Source organism: Pelophylax lessonae (genome assembly GCF_965119305.1).
Source record: "Pelophylax lessonae genome assembly, chromosome: 1".
NCBI lineage: Eukaryota > Metazoa > Chordata > Amphibia > Anura > Ranidae > Pelophylax > Pelophylax lessonae.
In genome coordinates this window covers 277,390,526-277,406,336 of record NC_138768.1, presented here as the reverse complement: position 1 = coordinate 277,406,336, position 15,811 = coordinate 277,390,526, and the positions used below count along the sequence as shown (strand labels likewise).

General features: G+C 45.7%; 1 protein-coding gene across 1 annotated transcript in view; it reads right to left on the bottom strand.

Moving 5' to 3' along the window:
• Positions 1 to 15,811, bottom strand: part of GCN1 (GCN1 activator of EIF2AK4) — a 250,315-nt gene that overhangs the window by 32,920 nt on the left and 201,584 nt on the right. Inside the window, exons 48-52 of the mRNA XM_082258862.1 lie at positions 9,653 to 9,922; positions 9,461 to 9,574; positions 9,142 to 9,372; positions 8,858 to 9,051; positions 8,608 to 8,722 (exon numbers count right to left, since the gene is read on the bottom strand). Of these exons, the coding sequence (XP_082114988.1) occupies positions 8,608 to 8,722; positions 8,858 to 9,051; positions 9,142 to 9,372; positions 9,461 to 9,574; positions 9,653 to 9,922 (924 nt within the window). The remainder of the gene's footprint in view (positions 1 to 8,607; positions 8,723 to 8,857; positions 9,052 to 9,141; positions 9,373 to 9,460; positions 9,575 to 9,652; positions 9,923 to 15,811) is intronic.

Here is a 15,811-nt window from a genome sequence, read left to right as displayed (position 1 = left end):
TAATCTGGAAACAGGATGGTCCACCTTAGGCGGCACCGTCCAACGGTTGGAAACCTTTTTAGCAAAAGGGTACCTGCGTTTAAAGCGTTTTAGCACCACTGACACGTGCTTAACGCGCCGCCATTGGTCATTCACAATATCGTGAAAGGTCGGGACAAGGGAAAACCCTGTCAGTCCTTGGAGACTTCTGGGAGCCAAAGGCCACCCGCGTTCCTGCCGGAGTGGGCATCAGCCAATTTTAAAGTATCCTGTACAGAAATAATCAGAGCTGCCACTAAAGCGTGTTCCCGCGCTGCAGCAGAAGAGGACAGGTTCTCTTTACCATCTTACTGCGAGAACAGCGACCCCTCAGGTAGGGGAGTATCCAGGACGATCACATCAGTCTCTGATTCAGAGGACACCGCCACAGACGGAGAAGGCATCGGCCGTTTCCGGCTATTGACCTTTTTCATGACTAAATCAACTTTAGTCGCCAGGCTTTCCAGGACTGCTGAAATCATGGCCAGCGACTGTGATCCGGACTGTCCGGGAGTCGCACAGTGGGTATGAGGGCGATTGCACAGTTTGGGACTCCATATTGCAAAAAGTAAAAAACGGAGTACTGTCGCTTTAAGAGCACCAATCGCCGCACCTATCACAGCGGTCAGCAGGGAACCCCTCAAACTAGACAGCAGAATGTGCAGGAATACTGTATGCCCGCAGGGACCCCCAAGTACTGTATCACCTCAGACAAATTGTCCTCCTGATTCTTCCAGCAGCATGGAGAGAAAGACTTCGGGAAGCAGTAGGAAACCGAGACACAGGAAGTGATGTCGCCTGAGAAGGTCACACTGCTCAGCATAGCACAGGGGCTACGCAAAGATGGATGCCCATACAAATCAATAGGAAGGTAAAATGGCTGCCACATACAGGTCCATGGGGGAAAAAAATGGATTTTTGTAAGATCTTACCATAAAATCCTTTTCTCTTAAGCTCATTGACAGACGTAGTCCTCGTTGATTCAAAACACTCGGGTTATGCTGCCCTCTACAGGAGTAGGACTAGACAGGAAAGAAAACACTCTGGCCACACCTTAGGGGCAGTCCCAGAGGGTATATCCTCTCTCTCTCTGCTACAGCAAATCAGTTATGTCACAAAGCAGTGTTTAGAGAATTTAACCCAACCCAACTCAAAAACAGAGGGGCGGGTACTACGTCTGTCAATGAGCTTAAGAGAAAAGGATTTTACGGTAAGATTTTACAAAAATCTATTTTTCTCTGTCGCTCATTGACAGACGTAGTCCTCGTTGATTCAACACACTCGGGACGTCCCAAAGCAGTACCACAAATGAGGGGTGGGAAAATGGAAATTAAATCCAATCTAGAAGGCCCAACCGGTGCCAACTAGAAGTCTTCAATGCTCATCAATCAAAGATGAGACTCAACAGAAAATTACAACAGAAAAAAACCCTAGAGGTAGACCACCGGTCTCCTCAAATTGCGGCCTGCAAAACCTTGCGGCCAAATGAGGCATCCGCCGATGCCATCATATCAATCTTATAAAATTTTGTAAAGGTATGTACCGACGACCAGGTGGCCGCCTTACATACCTGGACCACTGACGCCTGATGGCGGAAGGCCCAGGAAGTGCTGAGCGCTCGAGTGGAGTGCGCCCTAACAGGGAACGGAGGACTCCGACCCTTAATAGAATAAGCCTGTACCACCGTCTGTCTAATCCATTTGGAGATAGTCGCGGCAGATGCAGGCAACCCCTTTCTGGGGCCATCCGTGATCACAAAAAGTGAATCCGTCTTACGGAACGATTCCGTAGCTTTCAGGTATACCCTGATTGCCCGAACTACATCCAAGGAATGCAACGCATGTTCCCAATGAGGATTGGGCTGAGGACACAAGGAAGGTAGTACAATATCTTCATTCAGATGAAAGTCTGAAACCACCTTTGGAAGAAAGGATGGCTTAGGATGAAGAACTACCTTATCCCTATGAATCACTAAGTATGGGGACTGGCATGACAATGCAGCCAGTTCTGACACCCTGCGTGCAGAAGTGATAGCCACTAAGAAGGCTACCTTCTGGGATAAAGTCAGCAAGGGAATCTCCCTGATGTTTTCAAAGGGAGGTTTCTGCAGAACCGACAAAACCAAATTAAGATCCCAAGGCGGTAAGGGCGCGCGGACTGGTGGAGCCAGGTGCCGCACCCCCTGGATGAAATTCCGCACCAAGGATTTTGTAGCCAAAGGCTTCTGAAAGAAGATTGCTAATGCTGAAACCTGACCCTTGATGGTGCTCAAGGCTAGTTTCTGCTCAACCCCCTTTTGCAGAAAGGCCAATATTCGGGTCACCGAATAGGTACGTGGAGGAATTCCTAACGATTCGCACCACGCGATATAAGTCTTCCATGTGCGATAATAGACCTTGCTGGAAGTCGCTTTCCTTGCCTTAATTAGAGTAGGAATAACTGAAGCTGACAAACCTCTGTCCTTCAGTACCTGGGTCTCAATGGCCAGGCCATTAAAACCAGCGACTGTAAAGCATGATGGAAGATCGGTCCTTGAGACCGCAGACACTCTCTGAGAAGAAGTTCCCAAGGAACGTCCGCGACTAGCATGTCCAAGTCGGCCAGACCGGCTTGAAGAGGCCATCCTAGAATTTCCAGGACAACTGGCGCTGACTGGATCCGAACCAGGCTGCCCTAGAGCTATCTGGCCCCGGCCATCCAACAAAGTCTGATCGTTCTCTGTTCCCACACATTTATCAGACACCTGATTCCTATCAGGAGTGGTGATTTCTCCTGGTTGAACCACAGGGACCGAAGTCACCCGGCTAGAGGTTCCTTGGTCTGTCTGTTCAACCGGATCCGATTCTTGTGGGGAACTGAGGCTAATCTTTGGAAAAGGTAAAGAAAATGATCTGTTCAGGGAACGGTAACTACCGCTCCCTGTAGTACTTAGATGTTGGAAGGGAAGAATCGCACCGGTAGCAGTGGTCGATGCTCGATCTAATGCCCTGAATACCGGTGAAGACGTCCCCCCACCCTCAAGCCGGGTGGGGGCGCACCTTCAGGCTGTGTAATCCTTTGCTTCAGGTTTGGCTGAGTCGGTCTTTTGTCTGTCCGACCAGCCCTTCTTGAACCCTCCTGGAGGAGTCTTGCCCTTCCCGCTTGCTCCAGCTGAGCGAACGAACCCTTTATGGGCGGTAACCACAGCACACGTCTGAGGATTACCGTTGACATAGATGCATGCCCTAATAGGGGGGTAGCATCCAAGGCTGAGTCACAGATAAACTGTAGTCCTTGTATAATCTGTTCCATCAAATCAGATGTTGCCTGGGGGATATCTTTCCCCTTCAGGTCCTGGCGCACCAATCTCGCCCATTCCGTTAATGTCTGAGACACTAAACCAATGACAATTACTGGTCTAAAGGTTGACCCTATCAGGGAAAAGATAGTGCGGGACTCCGCTTCTACTTTCCGATCCACCGGATCCTTAAAGGAAGTAGCGTCCTCCACCGGAATAACCGTGGCTTTATTCAGTCTGGAAATAGGTGGATCCACCACTGGTGGTACCGTCCATTTCTTAATGAGGGATTCCTCAAACGGATAGCGTCTAGCAATGCGCTTGGAAATAGTAAAGGTACGCTTAGAATGCTCCCATTCTTCTTTAATTTTATTACCAAAACACTTGGGTACAGGAAAAACCTTCACCGTTTTGGTGGGTTTGTTAGTACCAAAGGGAATCTCTGTTTCAGTTGCCTCTGCCGGTAAAACCTCAAGTCTTAAGGTTTCCCGAACCGCCACAACTAGTGCGTCCACCAATGCTTCTTCCTGAATTATGGCGGAAGCATGAACGTCGTCCTCACTGTCTGAGGGAACTTTACCTGAGACAACAGCCCCTGCAGAGGGACCTGCAGCTGCAATGACCATCTCAGAATCTGAATCTGAAGTATCAGATGATATAGGGGTAGGCGGGGGTCGCTTTCTTGACCCCCGTTCTTGACAGGCCGTCTCCACCCGAGCCACCAAAGACTCCAAAACTGCTGTAAATGCATCCATACTCTGTGCACCGGCGGGTCCCGCGGCCCCCTCGAGGGAAACAGGTGGGGGTACTTGTGTGGCAGGGTCCATGATAATTCCAGATGCTACCCGGAAAAATCAATTTGCCAAAAAAAAAACAAAAAAAAAAAAACACTTTTTTCTTTTTTTTTCAGACCCCCAGCGCCACAAAGCCCCTCAGTGTACCTGCTTAGGGACCCCTATAGAGCGAGAGAGAGAGATAGACCCCAGGGCTCACCACTTGATGCTTCAGAGTTTCAACTGCAACTTGTCTCAGCACTGTCTAGAGCAGACAGGAAGTCTCTTGGCTGGCTTCCCGGGAAGAAAGGAGGCGGCTCCGCCCCTCTGCACGCCTTCCGGCGCCTCCCCTAGCTCCACGAGGTGTTTGAGTCACCTCAAACATGGCCGCCCCCATGCTGGAGACACAAAACTACGCCAAAATGGCGGCCTCGTGCGATCTACCAGACAATGGCGGCGGCCTGCACAGAATAGCGGCATGTCTGCAGAAGGATCTAGGCCTCACAACCCTTCACCCTCATGGTGGTCAGCGTGGTCAGCGGTACCGGACCCTGGCGGGCCGTATGCGGTCCGTGGCCGTCGGGAGGCATCTGTTTAGCTGGAGGAATGATCTGGAATGCAGTATACATATATAGACATCGCCTTGTGGCTTCTGACAGGTAGGATACTTTATACTATCACAGTAAAGTTCTAGTACTGCCACTGACTTCATCATTTTAACATCTTTGCAATTAGATTGTCAGCTCCCAAACCAAGCCTCCTGGCTTTTTGTTCACAAAAATCACACTCAAACAGGGGGATCTGTGACATGTTATAGGATAGAGGGAAGACCCATCCTTACCATTACAGCGAGGGGCCCGCGTTCACCACAAGACCCGAAAGGGGGAACATACTACTCACCATACCGGAACCAGGCGGGCGCCAACTCCTGACAGTACCCCTCTCCACCGAGGTGGGAGAGCTGTCGACCAGTACGGACGCCGTGACTCATGGTCTTAGGCGTTTCGGCGAGACGTTTAACTCGCAGGGTCAGTCCCCGTCCAGTGGGACTATGTCGCGGCCGACCCAGCGCGGAGCTATGGCCTGCACGCGCTCGTAGGCTGAACTGGGGTGACCACTGGATCTCAACATCCAGCCCGTCGCCCAGTTCAGCTTTCTTGCTTGAAGATTTCACAGGAACACTGGAGAAAAAAAGCTGTCTAAAAAATCTTTTCTAAGAAAAAAATCCTGCCAGGACCGAAGATCCCAGCAAGGTATCTAGGTCCTTTCTCCTAACTAGCCAGAAAAAAACTGATTTGCTGTAGCAGAGAGAGAGAGGATATACCCTCTGGGACTGCCCCTAAGGTGTGGCCAGAGTGTTTTCTTTCCTGTCTAGTCCTACTCCTGTAGAGGGCAGCATAACCCGAGTGTGTTGAATCAACGAGGACTACGTCTGTCAATGAGCGACAGAGAAATTTACATTGCCCACACTTAAGATGGTGGTGCCCACGGCGAACCATGCAGCCAGGAACCGACATATGAAGGCCTCAGGAACCACAACAGGGACCAACAAGCCCAAGGTACCATGTCACACCCCCCCCCCCCCCCCCAGGGCACAAGGCGCTCCAGAAACACTGTCACCAGAGGGACAGGAAAGGGGGTGAGGGAGGACACACAGACCGGGCATCGGGCAGGCCAGGGGGATCTCTGAGGTGGCACAAATCCCATTATCCCCAGGAGAGAGCCCACATCCCCCCAAGGCCAGCAGGGGCAAGGGGGGCACATTTACTCACCATACCATGGACTGGGTGGGCTTCGCTCCAGGCAGACAGCCTCCCACCCGAAGTGGGGGTGCTGCCAGCCGAGGGGTACGCTGCAACTCAGGGCATTCCAGGTCGTCGTTCCAGGTCGTCGCGTTCCAGCGAGGCATCCACTCGCAGGCTCGTCCCCATCTGGAAAAAGGGGCACCATCGTGGCTAGGCCTAGGTCGGGGCTATAACCTGCTCACACTCATAGGCCAGACTGGGGGGACCATAAGGATCTAGACTATCCAGTGCAAAGCCCCAGCCGACATCGTTGCTTGTAGATGACCAGGAAAATTCTTCCCTGAACACTAGCTAGCAAGTGAATAAAGAGAAATAATCTGAAGAGAATAAAAAACAGAGCGGAGTCCCAGCAGAAAACCTAGGTCCTACTCCTTTTCTAGGCAGAAACAAACTGATGTGCTGGGCTCTGGCAGTGGGGTTTATGCCTGGAGGGACAGCCCCGTGGGCGTGTATATGTTAAAAGTTTCGTACTAACGTACTGCCTAGACTACTCCTGGAGGTGGCAGCATAACCCACTCAGCGCATGAAGATGAGGCTGCGTCTGTCAATGGACGATAGAAAAAATATTTTTTATTACATGGTCTCTTTAAAAAATGCATTTTGATCACTTTTATTCCTATAACAAAGAATGTAAACATCCCTTGCAACAGAAATGAGCAGGACAGGTCCTCTTTAATGTGAGATTTGGGATCAAAAGGACCTCAGATCTACACAAAAAAGCAAAAAACAATCATGAACAAAATGGGCCCTTTAAGGCCATTGGGAGGAAGCAATGTATGACGTCGCTCCGGTCCTTCAAGGCCATAGAGTCGAGTGGGGGCCAGCTTACCCTCACTCGACTTCCTGCCTAGGAGGAAAAGGACCGGATCCTTTTCCCCGTTACCGACGGCTTTGGTAAGCGGGAAAAAACAACTGAGAAGCAGTGCACCTCTCTCGCCTCCCATAAAAGTGATCCCGTGGCAAACCCGCCGCTGGGACCACTTTTATGAGAAAGAGGACCACCCAGTGAAAAAATACCAGGGTTATGGCAGCTATCTGGTGCCATAACCCGGGTATTTTAAAAACAAAGTAGCGACGTATAACTGCGGTGGGCGGTCCGGAAATGGTTAACTTCTTCCGGACTGCCCACCGCAGAAATACTGCGGCAGGCAGCCCCTCCTGCGCGAACCAACATAGCCCTACTCGGCAGCGGGAGAGAGAAGGATGGTCAGCTATTGTAAACACAGCTGAGCTGACCATTCTTCTCTCTGGAATGATCACAGAGCACCTGTGATCCCTCTATATAGGATCACAGGTCTCTCTGATCATTTCAAAAGCCCCCCCCCCCCCCCCCCACAGTTAGAAACACTCCCCTAGGCTTACATTTAACCCCTTCCCTGCCAGTGTCATTATTATAGTAACGGTGCATATTTTTAGTGGCGGCTCTTGTGAGCGATCTATGGGACATATCTACACATGTCTATAGGACGCACTTATACCATCTTTGTGGTTTAGTGAGCTCAATGTAATCATAGTCCCTCTATTCCACTATCCTTTTGGATTTTGGGCACCTGTGATCTACTTGATCTAGGAGGTAGTACCATCAGCCACTTCATTGCTCATATACTGACAAGGATTTCTTTGGTTCCTGTAAGTGTAAGTCCTTGATGATTATCTTCAAAAATGCTCCATGCTTCTTTAGAACTACAGCAAACTCTCATCCCTTAAATTTTACCATTTGATTGCTGCAAGTATAATCAACCGATTCTTATAACTCACACATGGATATAATGTGATGTTTTTACTATTATGTACTATTGATTTACTATATATGATACTAATGTTCATTTATATTGTACTTATAGATAACAAATCGCTCTTGCGCTGCAGTTTCCTCTACCCTGAAGAAGGAATTACCCTGCAAAATTCTGAAACATTTTGGGAGGCTTCTGTAAACCAGGGGTTGTGGACATGTATAGTATCTAGCATGTTCCCCCACTGTTTATATAGACCCTTTGTTTTACATTTCAAGCACTGCAGTCCTCTATGCGCTGTATTTAATGTGAATTGGAAATGTTTTGTATTAAACATTTTTCCCTTAAACTCTTATTTTATTTCTGTTTAATCAATTATAAATAGTTTTTTTCTTATACTGTAGTTACCTTATTACTTAAGTGCATGCCTTTGGGGAATTTTGGTGCTTTTTTCTTTAAACTTGTTGGGGGCAAGGCATTACACTTTTTTAGCACATCTATACAGCCATAAATAGTCTATAAATAACTGTAAATATACGTCACAAATTTTCTGTAGAATAAAGCTAAATGCCATAACCCTGGTACAGTATGAAAATTTTCAGCAGCCGTCGCTCTTTCTTCTAAAAGTGATCAGAGTGGCTGATTAGCTGCTGAGCAACTTTTAGAAGCAGCAGGAATTGTTTCACAATATTCAAATTGTCTGAGATACTGAATTTTGGGTTTTCATTCGCTATAAGCCATAATCATCAAAATTAAAAAAAAAAATGCTTGAAATATATCACTATGTGTAATAAATCTATACAATTTATGAGTTTCACTTTTGAATTGAATTACTGAAATAAATTAACTTTTTGATTAAATTCCATTTTTTTGAGATGCACCTGTATATTAAAAAAAGGTTAAGTTGCATATTAAATATTTGGCAATGACTTTTAAAAAAAGACTAATGTAAGGATTCTATATATTCCTTAAAATATAGTAGATTGTAAAGATAAAATTACCTCATCGTGTCCCAACATCCCAATCAACATGCTGACATAGCTCTTCCTTATTGCTGCATCTATTTTTCCTCCACCACCTTGAATAATGAATCGCACAGCTTGAAGCATTGTCTCCCTAAAAATGTCAGACATCAAATACTTAAAACCTGACAGAGTATTATCCTTTTTCTGTGCAGTATGGTGGCAATCAGTACACATATGTAAAATACACATTAATTCACAAACTGCTTTCCATTTGGTTTGGCATTACCTCACGCCAGAATCCTCACTTTGGCGAATGATGTTCAAAAGTTCAGTGAAGAGTGGATCCACTTTTGTATGGATAACAATCAACTTCCCCAGGGCATCAGCTGCCTTTAAACGCACAGCACGATTAGAGTCTTGCAATGCTTTAGTAAATGTGGTTTGAAGTTGTGGAAGAAAGGGTTTTAATGCAATGCCAACCTACAAAGAACAAACATAACTGTAATACAGTTTTTAAGACCTCTCATTTTGTGATCAAAAACTATCTTGAAATGATGTAGGAAGTTTTACCTTGGCAAGAAGAAGACTTAATGTTTCTAGAAGGGCAACCTTCACACTCCAGCTGAACCTATCACCCAGAATACGGATTAGTGGTCCAGTGATACCAATCACAGAAGGCTGCAAGGCTTGTGCAGAAGTCAACTTAATAACTAGGCCAAGTGCCTTGGTAGCCTCTTCTTTCTGTTCAGGATTCCCTGTAAGGACACCTTCCCTAAGCACTGGCAAAATTGAGGTCACCCCCTGAAATTTAATTTAAAAGGTTACAATGCAATCAACCAGCAATAAAACAGCTAACAATATTTGTATAATTGAATGGGCTTTGTTATACCTTCTTTGGAATACAAAATCCTGGTACATTTTCTCCTTTGGCATCATTTCCCACCATGCGAATATCTCTATGCAGGTCGTCAATCAGTGTCAACTGGCTTGCAGCATCTAATTTCTGCAAATTTCATGTTAGTTAAAAGTGTGCACATCCTTACTTTTGCTTATACATCCTTTTTGATTAAAATGCACTTACTTTAGTGATAGAATTAAGGGCATCCCAGCTTTCATTCAAAACCAAACTGTTTGTGTCATTGAACAAACGAAGCAGTCCCGACATCAAGCTGCGAAGATGTGCTGAGTAATCAGCTTTAGTCTTTGCACAGTACATGTTTAGGATAATTGCAGCTGCCTGCCGCATTCCAACATCAGAACTGCGGGTTGCTTCTAATAAATCTTCAATTACAATTCTCTGTCCGGCATCATCTTCCACAGACAAAATAACAGCTTGGCAATTTGCAAGTTCCTAAAGGGTAAACACAAAAGCGTAAAGTGGCTTGAAAGGAATATTCACCATTAAGAATTTGGCCTCCAAGTCAAGATGACTGATAAAAAAAATGTCTTAGAACAGTTTAATTGCATGCAAGAGCTATTATATACCACACACATGAATTCAAAAAACAACTAAACAATTTTATGATTTTGTTAAGCATCACACACTGAATTGAACAAATGTCACATTTGACTGTTCTATGGAAGTTAAAGTCCTAAATTAACTTTAGGTCTGCTGCCCTCCCACTGCTGCTCTTCCACTCTACTAAAAAAGGAGGAGATCGGGTGCACCAACAAAAGGTCAAGCGAAGACACATGGCCCTATCTACATTCAGGACTTTAGTTGCTATACGAGTGGGTTTAGGCCTTGAGGGTTATTAATTCAGTGCACTGAATCAAGTATTGTCTCAAAAAGGGTAATTTTGGACTGTGGTGCTAGGGCGCAGAAGGGTGAGAACTGACATAAAGAACAAGGTCATTCCTCTGCCCTCCTCCTGCCTGGATTCATAGAGTCTTATTTGAGTTAAGTTAGTAGTTCATTTATTGAAGTATTATTATCTTTACCACAATTTGTCATTTTTGTGTGTTTACTTATGCTCTAGGGGTTATTCATTTTGAGAAGTCCCCTGAAAGCAGTCATTTTATGGGTAGGGTTTACTTTTGGGTCCATTTGTCTCACTAATTCCCTGTTTTTTTTTTTTTTGCAGGCCTACTTTTGGGCAAAAGGCAGGTTTTAATATGAGCCAGAGGCACTGATTGGCTACTCAAAAAAGGTGATTTTTATTAGCGTAAAATCCCTTTCTCTGGGTTCATTCATGGACACAGCCTCTCTTCGTAATCTTGACTAAAATCGGATTTTTGTAAGATCTTACCGTAAAATCCTTTTCTCTTAGCTCATTGACAGACATAGTCTTCTTGATTCACAAGAACTGGGTTATGTTGTCTCCGCAGGAGTAGGACTAGGCAGAAAAGAAAAAACGTTCTGGCTCCACCCTAGGGGCAGTCCCAGAGGGTATATCCTCCCTCTCTCTGCTACAAGGCATCAGTTCTGTCACAAAGCAGCAACAGAGAATTTAACCCAACCCAACTCAATGATAGAGGGGCGGGTACTACGTCTGTCAATGAGCTAAGAGAAAAGGATTTTACGGTAAGATCTTACAAAAATCCGATTTTCTCTGTCGCTCATTGACAGACATAGTCTTCTTGATTCACAAGAACTGGGACATCCAGAAGCAGTGCCACAAATGAGGGGTGGGATTGACAGAAATCAAAATCCAATCTAGAAGGCCCAACCGGTGCCAAACTAGAAGTTTTAAAGGCTCATTATAAACAAAGAATGAGACTCAAATAAAAATTCCAACGGAAAAAAACCCTCGAGGTAGACCACTGGTCTCCTCAAATGGCGGCCTGCAAAACCTTGCGGCCAAACGCGGCATCAGACGATGCCATTACATCAACTTTATAATGTTTTGTAAAGGTATGCACCGACGACCAGGTAGCCGCCTTGCACACCTGGACCACTGACGCCTGATGGCGAAAGGCCCATGACTAGACAGAAAAAAACTGATGCCTTGTAGCAGATAGAGGGAGGATATACCCTCTGGGACTGCCCCTAGGGTGGAGCCAGAACGTTTTTTCTTTTCTGCCTAGTCCTACTCCTGCGGAGACAACATAACCCAGTTCTTGTGAATCAAGAAGACTATGTCTGTCAATGAGAGACAGAGAAAAAGGGTTTTATAGCTCAACTTACAGAATTAGGACACTGGGCAGAAAAGAACTCAGCATTTCCTATCGACAGTCTTTCCGGTATAAAACACCTTCTTTGCTATAGGCAAGACAGTTAGTACTTTTAAACCAGCTTCGTGACTAACTCCAAATGAGGGGTGGGTGTCCTTCAATGAACTCCAAGAATGGGATTTTATGGTGACCAACAAAAAATCCCTTTCTCTCTTACGTTCATTGATGGACACAGCCTCTCTTCTTAATCTTGAACAAACAAGCATGTCCCAAAGTAATGCCACAACAAAGGGTGGGGAAACCAAAAACTGGAGCATCAAGGCAACATGTCTCCACCCAAAACAACCCCAAAGGGGAGAAAAGGAAACTTTCAACAGCAGCCAGCAAAACTTGCTGCCAAGAGAAGCATCTGAAGATGCAAACACAATGACTTTGAAGAATGTTGCAGAAGTGAGCACAGACAACCAGATAACTGCCATGCAAACCTAAGACACACACACCTGTCGTCAGAACACCTAAGACACAGATGCCTGGCGTCAAAGACACTAAGCATGCCATAAAGAGGAAAAGGAACCCTGACCCTTAATGGCGTATGCCTTTACGACCATTTGCCAAATCCAATGGAATACAGTAACAAGGGAGGCTGCCAGGCCTGTCCTGGACTATACGCAAGCACAAAAAAGAATATCTAACCTCCGAAATGAGGTCATAGCAGACAGTTACACATTAACAACTAAGGAGACTTACGGGATAAAACCGCCACCCAAATACCCTCAAGGGAAGTTCTGGGGGACCGAAAAACCAAATTCAAGCCCCATGGTGGAAACAGGGAACACACTGGGGGTGCCACATGACATACCCTTTGGAAGAAAGTGCGGATTAAAGAATACATGGCTAAGGAATGTGAAAGGTTTAGATCTGGCACCAGAAAAGACTATTGCTATGTTAGTAGTATGCTTTGAAGGTATAAATGCTGGATGCTTTGAAGGTATAAAAAACCTCTAATCGTGCGTACTTTAGAAATATTAACCACTTCCCCTTAGGTGGACGTTATATGACGTCCACGGGCTTTAAGTGGGGATATATCTGAATGATGCCTGCAGCTTTTCCCCTGGCAATTCCCTTTACCATAAGAACAATCATAGCGGCTGAATAGCCGCTTGTTCATTTTTACAGGAGGCGGGAGGGGACAACCCCCCCCTCCCACGCCCTCCAGTGCCTCTACCGGCTCGCCCGTGCGATCGGTGAACCTAAGAAGAAATCGGCCGCTAGCGGAAGTGTACCATAGAGACTGCGAAGACCAGATGGTCCTCAGCAGTCTCTATGACTCTCAGAGGCCGGGCGCGACGTGATGACGTCACGCCCAGCCTGGCAGTTTCAATACTGCACTGATCTCGGCATTCAGCTGAGATCGTTTTTTTTAATTTTTTATTTCAGGCTTTCTAGCCTGTAGGAGAGATCTGAGGTCTTATTGACCTAGGATCTCCCTATAAAGAGGATCTGTCATTCACTGATCCTATTACAAAGGATGTTTACATTCCTTGTAATAGTAATAAAAGTGATTAAAAAAAAAAAATTAAAAAGGAAAATGTAAAAATAAAAATAAAATAAATATATGTGGCATGCGTACATCGTGGCCACATATGTTAAGGACGTTCAATCCATACATGTGAGGTATCGCTGCAAACGTTAGAGAGAGAGAGCAACAATTATAGCCCAAGACCTCTACTGTAACTCTAAACTGGTAACATGTAAATTTTTTTAAATTGTCACCTACAGAGATTTTTAAGTACCGAAGTTTGGCATCATTCCATGAGCGTGAGCAATTTTAAAGCGTGACATGTTAGGTATCTATTTACTCGGCGTAACATCATCTTTCACATTATACAAAAAAATTGGGCTAACTTAAGTGTTTTGTTTTTTTCCTTATTCACAAAATTTTTTTTTTCCCCAAAAAAAAAAAAACGCGTTTGAAAAATTTCTGCGCAAATACCGTGTGACAGAGTTTCTGCTAAAAAAAAATATATATATATATAATATTTGGGGGTTCCGAGTAACTTTCTAGCAAAAAAAAAAAAAAGATGGTTTTACATGTAGGAGCGAAGTGCCAGAAATCCCGCAGTATGGAAGTGGTTAAATTACTCAAGTATTAGTGGTTATAATAAAGTGCGATGTGCTAAAAATATTGCTACTGAATCCTCATTCTATCTCTAATATATGTCAAATAAAAATAAATATTATTATTCAAAATATTTGCGCAATCTGAAAAAACTGTGTGAACCATCGAAAATACATATATATGGCGGATTGTCAACAATTCATACATGTAAAAAATCAAATCAAATACAACTTCATGGACGAATAAAAATAAAACACAGATGTGATTAAGAAAGTCCCAAATAAAGTGCAAATTCGTGCAGAAAAATAAAGATCTGTATCATCCAATCTTCCTAAAATGATGTGTGCCAAGAAAAACCCTGTGTGCTACTTCCACCAATCATCCCAAACTGACTCACCAGATGGAGTGGCTGGTTAGATTATAAACCAGCTACTACGCATTTTCTTATAGAGTATATCCAGCATGTAGTCTCATAATCCACTTTGAACGGTCATCCACAGACAGGCAATCTCATATGTCAGGCAGAGATGTATCATATGTTAGGAGGAAAGTGAATCCACATAGCGTGATTCCATAAAAAATGTAAAATTTTATTCAATAAAAGTTGCACTTACATTTCACAAGTGTCATACTGACACTAAGGATGCAGATGTGATTAAAATATATAGACAACGATCCGTGTAGCTCTCTCCTATATGCAGGGCCATCTTTAATATTGATTGGACTCTAGGCAAAATTTTCTTGGGCCCCCCCCATACAATTTCGCCACACCCCCCATCATTACACAGGACTCCCTCCCCCATACTACCCCCATCAATACACGGGACCCCCCTTCCCCATATTACCTCCATAAGTACACAGGACCCTCTCCCTCATACTACCCCCATCACTACACAGGACCCCCTCCCCTATACTACCCCCATCATTACACAGCCCCCCCCCCCTTTATACTACGTTGCCACTCTTAAGCCATCAGCCCGCTGCTGTTTCTGCAGAAAAGTGTGGAGAAGCAGGGAGGGGGGTTATTGCGGGTGGAGAAGCAGGGAGGGGGGTTAGTGCTGAGAGTGGAGAAGCAGGGAGGAGGGGTATTAATGGTGGAGAGGCAAGGAGGGGGTTATTGTTGTGGGTGGAGAAGCAGTGAGGGGGGTTATTTTTGAGGTTGAAGAAGCGAGAAGGGGGGTTATTGTTGAGGGTAGAGAAGTGGGGGGGGGGGTTATTGTTGAAGGTGGAGAAGCGGGAAGGGGAGTTATTGTTGATGGTAGAGAGGCAGGGAGGGGGGTTTTGCTGAGGGTGGAGAGGCAGGGAGGGGGTTATTGTTGAGGGTGGAGAAGCGGGAAGGGGGTTATTGTTGAGGGTGGAGAAACGGGGAAGGGGGTTATTGTTGAGGGTGGAGAAACGGGGAAGGGGGTTATTGTTGAGGGTGCAGAAGTGAGAAGGGGAGTTATTGCTGAGGGTTGAGAGGCAGGGAGGGGGGTTTTGCTGAAGGTGGAGAGGCAGGGAGGGGGTTATTGTTAGGGGGGGAGACAGGGAGAGGGGTTATTGTGGGGGGTGGAGAGGCAGGGAGGGGGGTTATTGCTAAGGGTGCCAAGAACTCCAAGAATTTCTGCAGCAGTAGCCAATTACTTCCCTGCACTACAACACCTAGCAGTCCGGCCCTTCCCCCTTCAAGAAGTTTTGCAGCAGCTGAGACTCCCTGGGAAGTTATCAAAGGTGGTGGGAGGGGGAGCCTGGCTCATTGTAGGACACATTGTCGTTGAGGGAGACAGTCTACTCACTGTGCAGAACAAAGTCATCCAGCAACCGCCCACAGAGGAGGGATTAGAGGGTCGGAAAGCAGCACATCGGCGGGGAAGAGACTCAGTCCACTCAGACTGAGCTAAGGGGGGGGGGGGGGAGGGGCTAGTAGAGGAGACACTGCAGGGACGTAACTTAACCCGTGCTGAGCTGGATAGAAACAAGGAGAAAACAAATCCACTTGACTTATCAGCATGGGCTCAAGGGACAGTT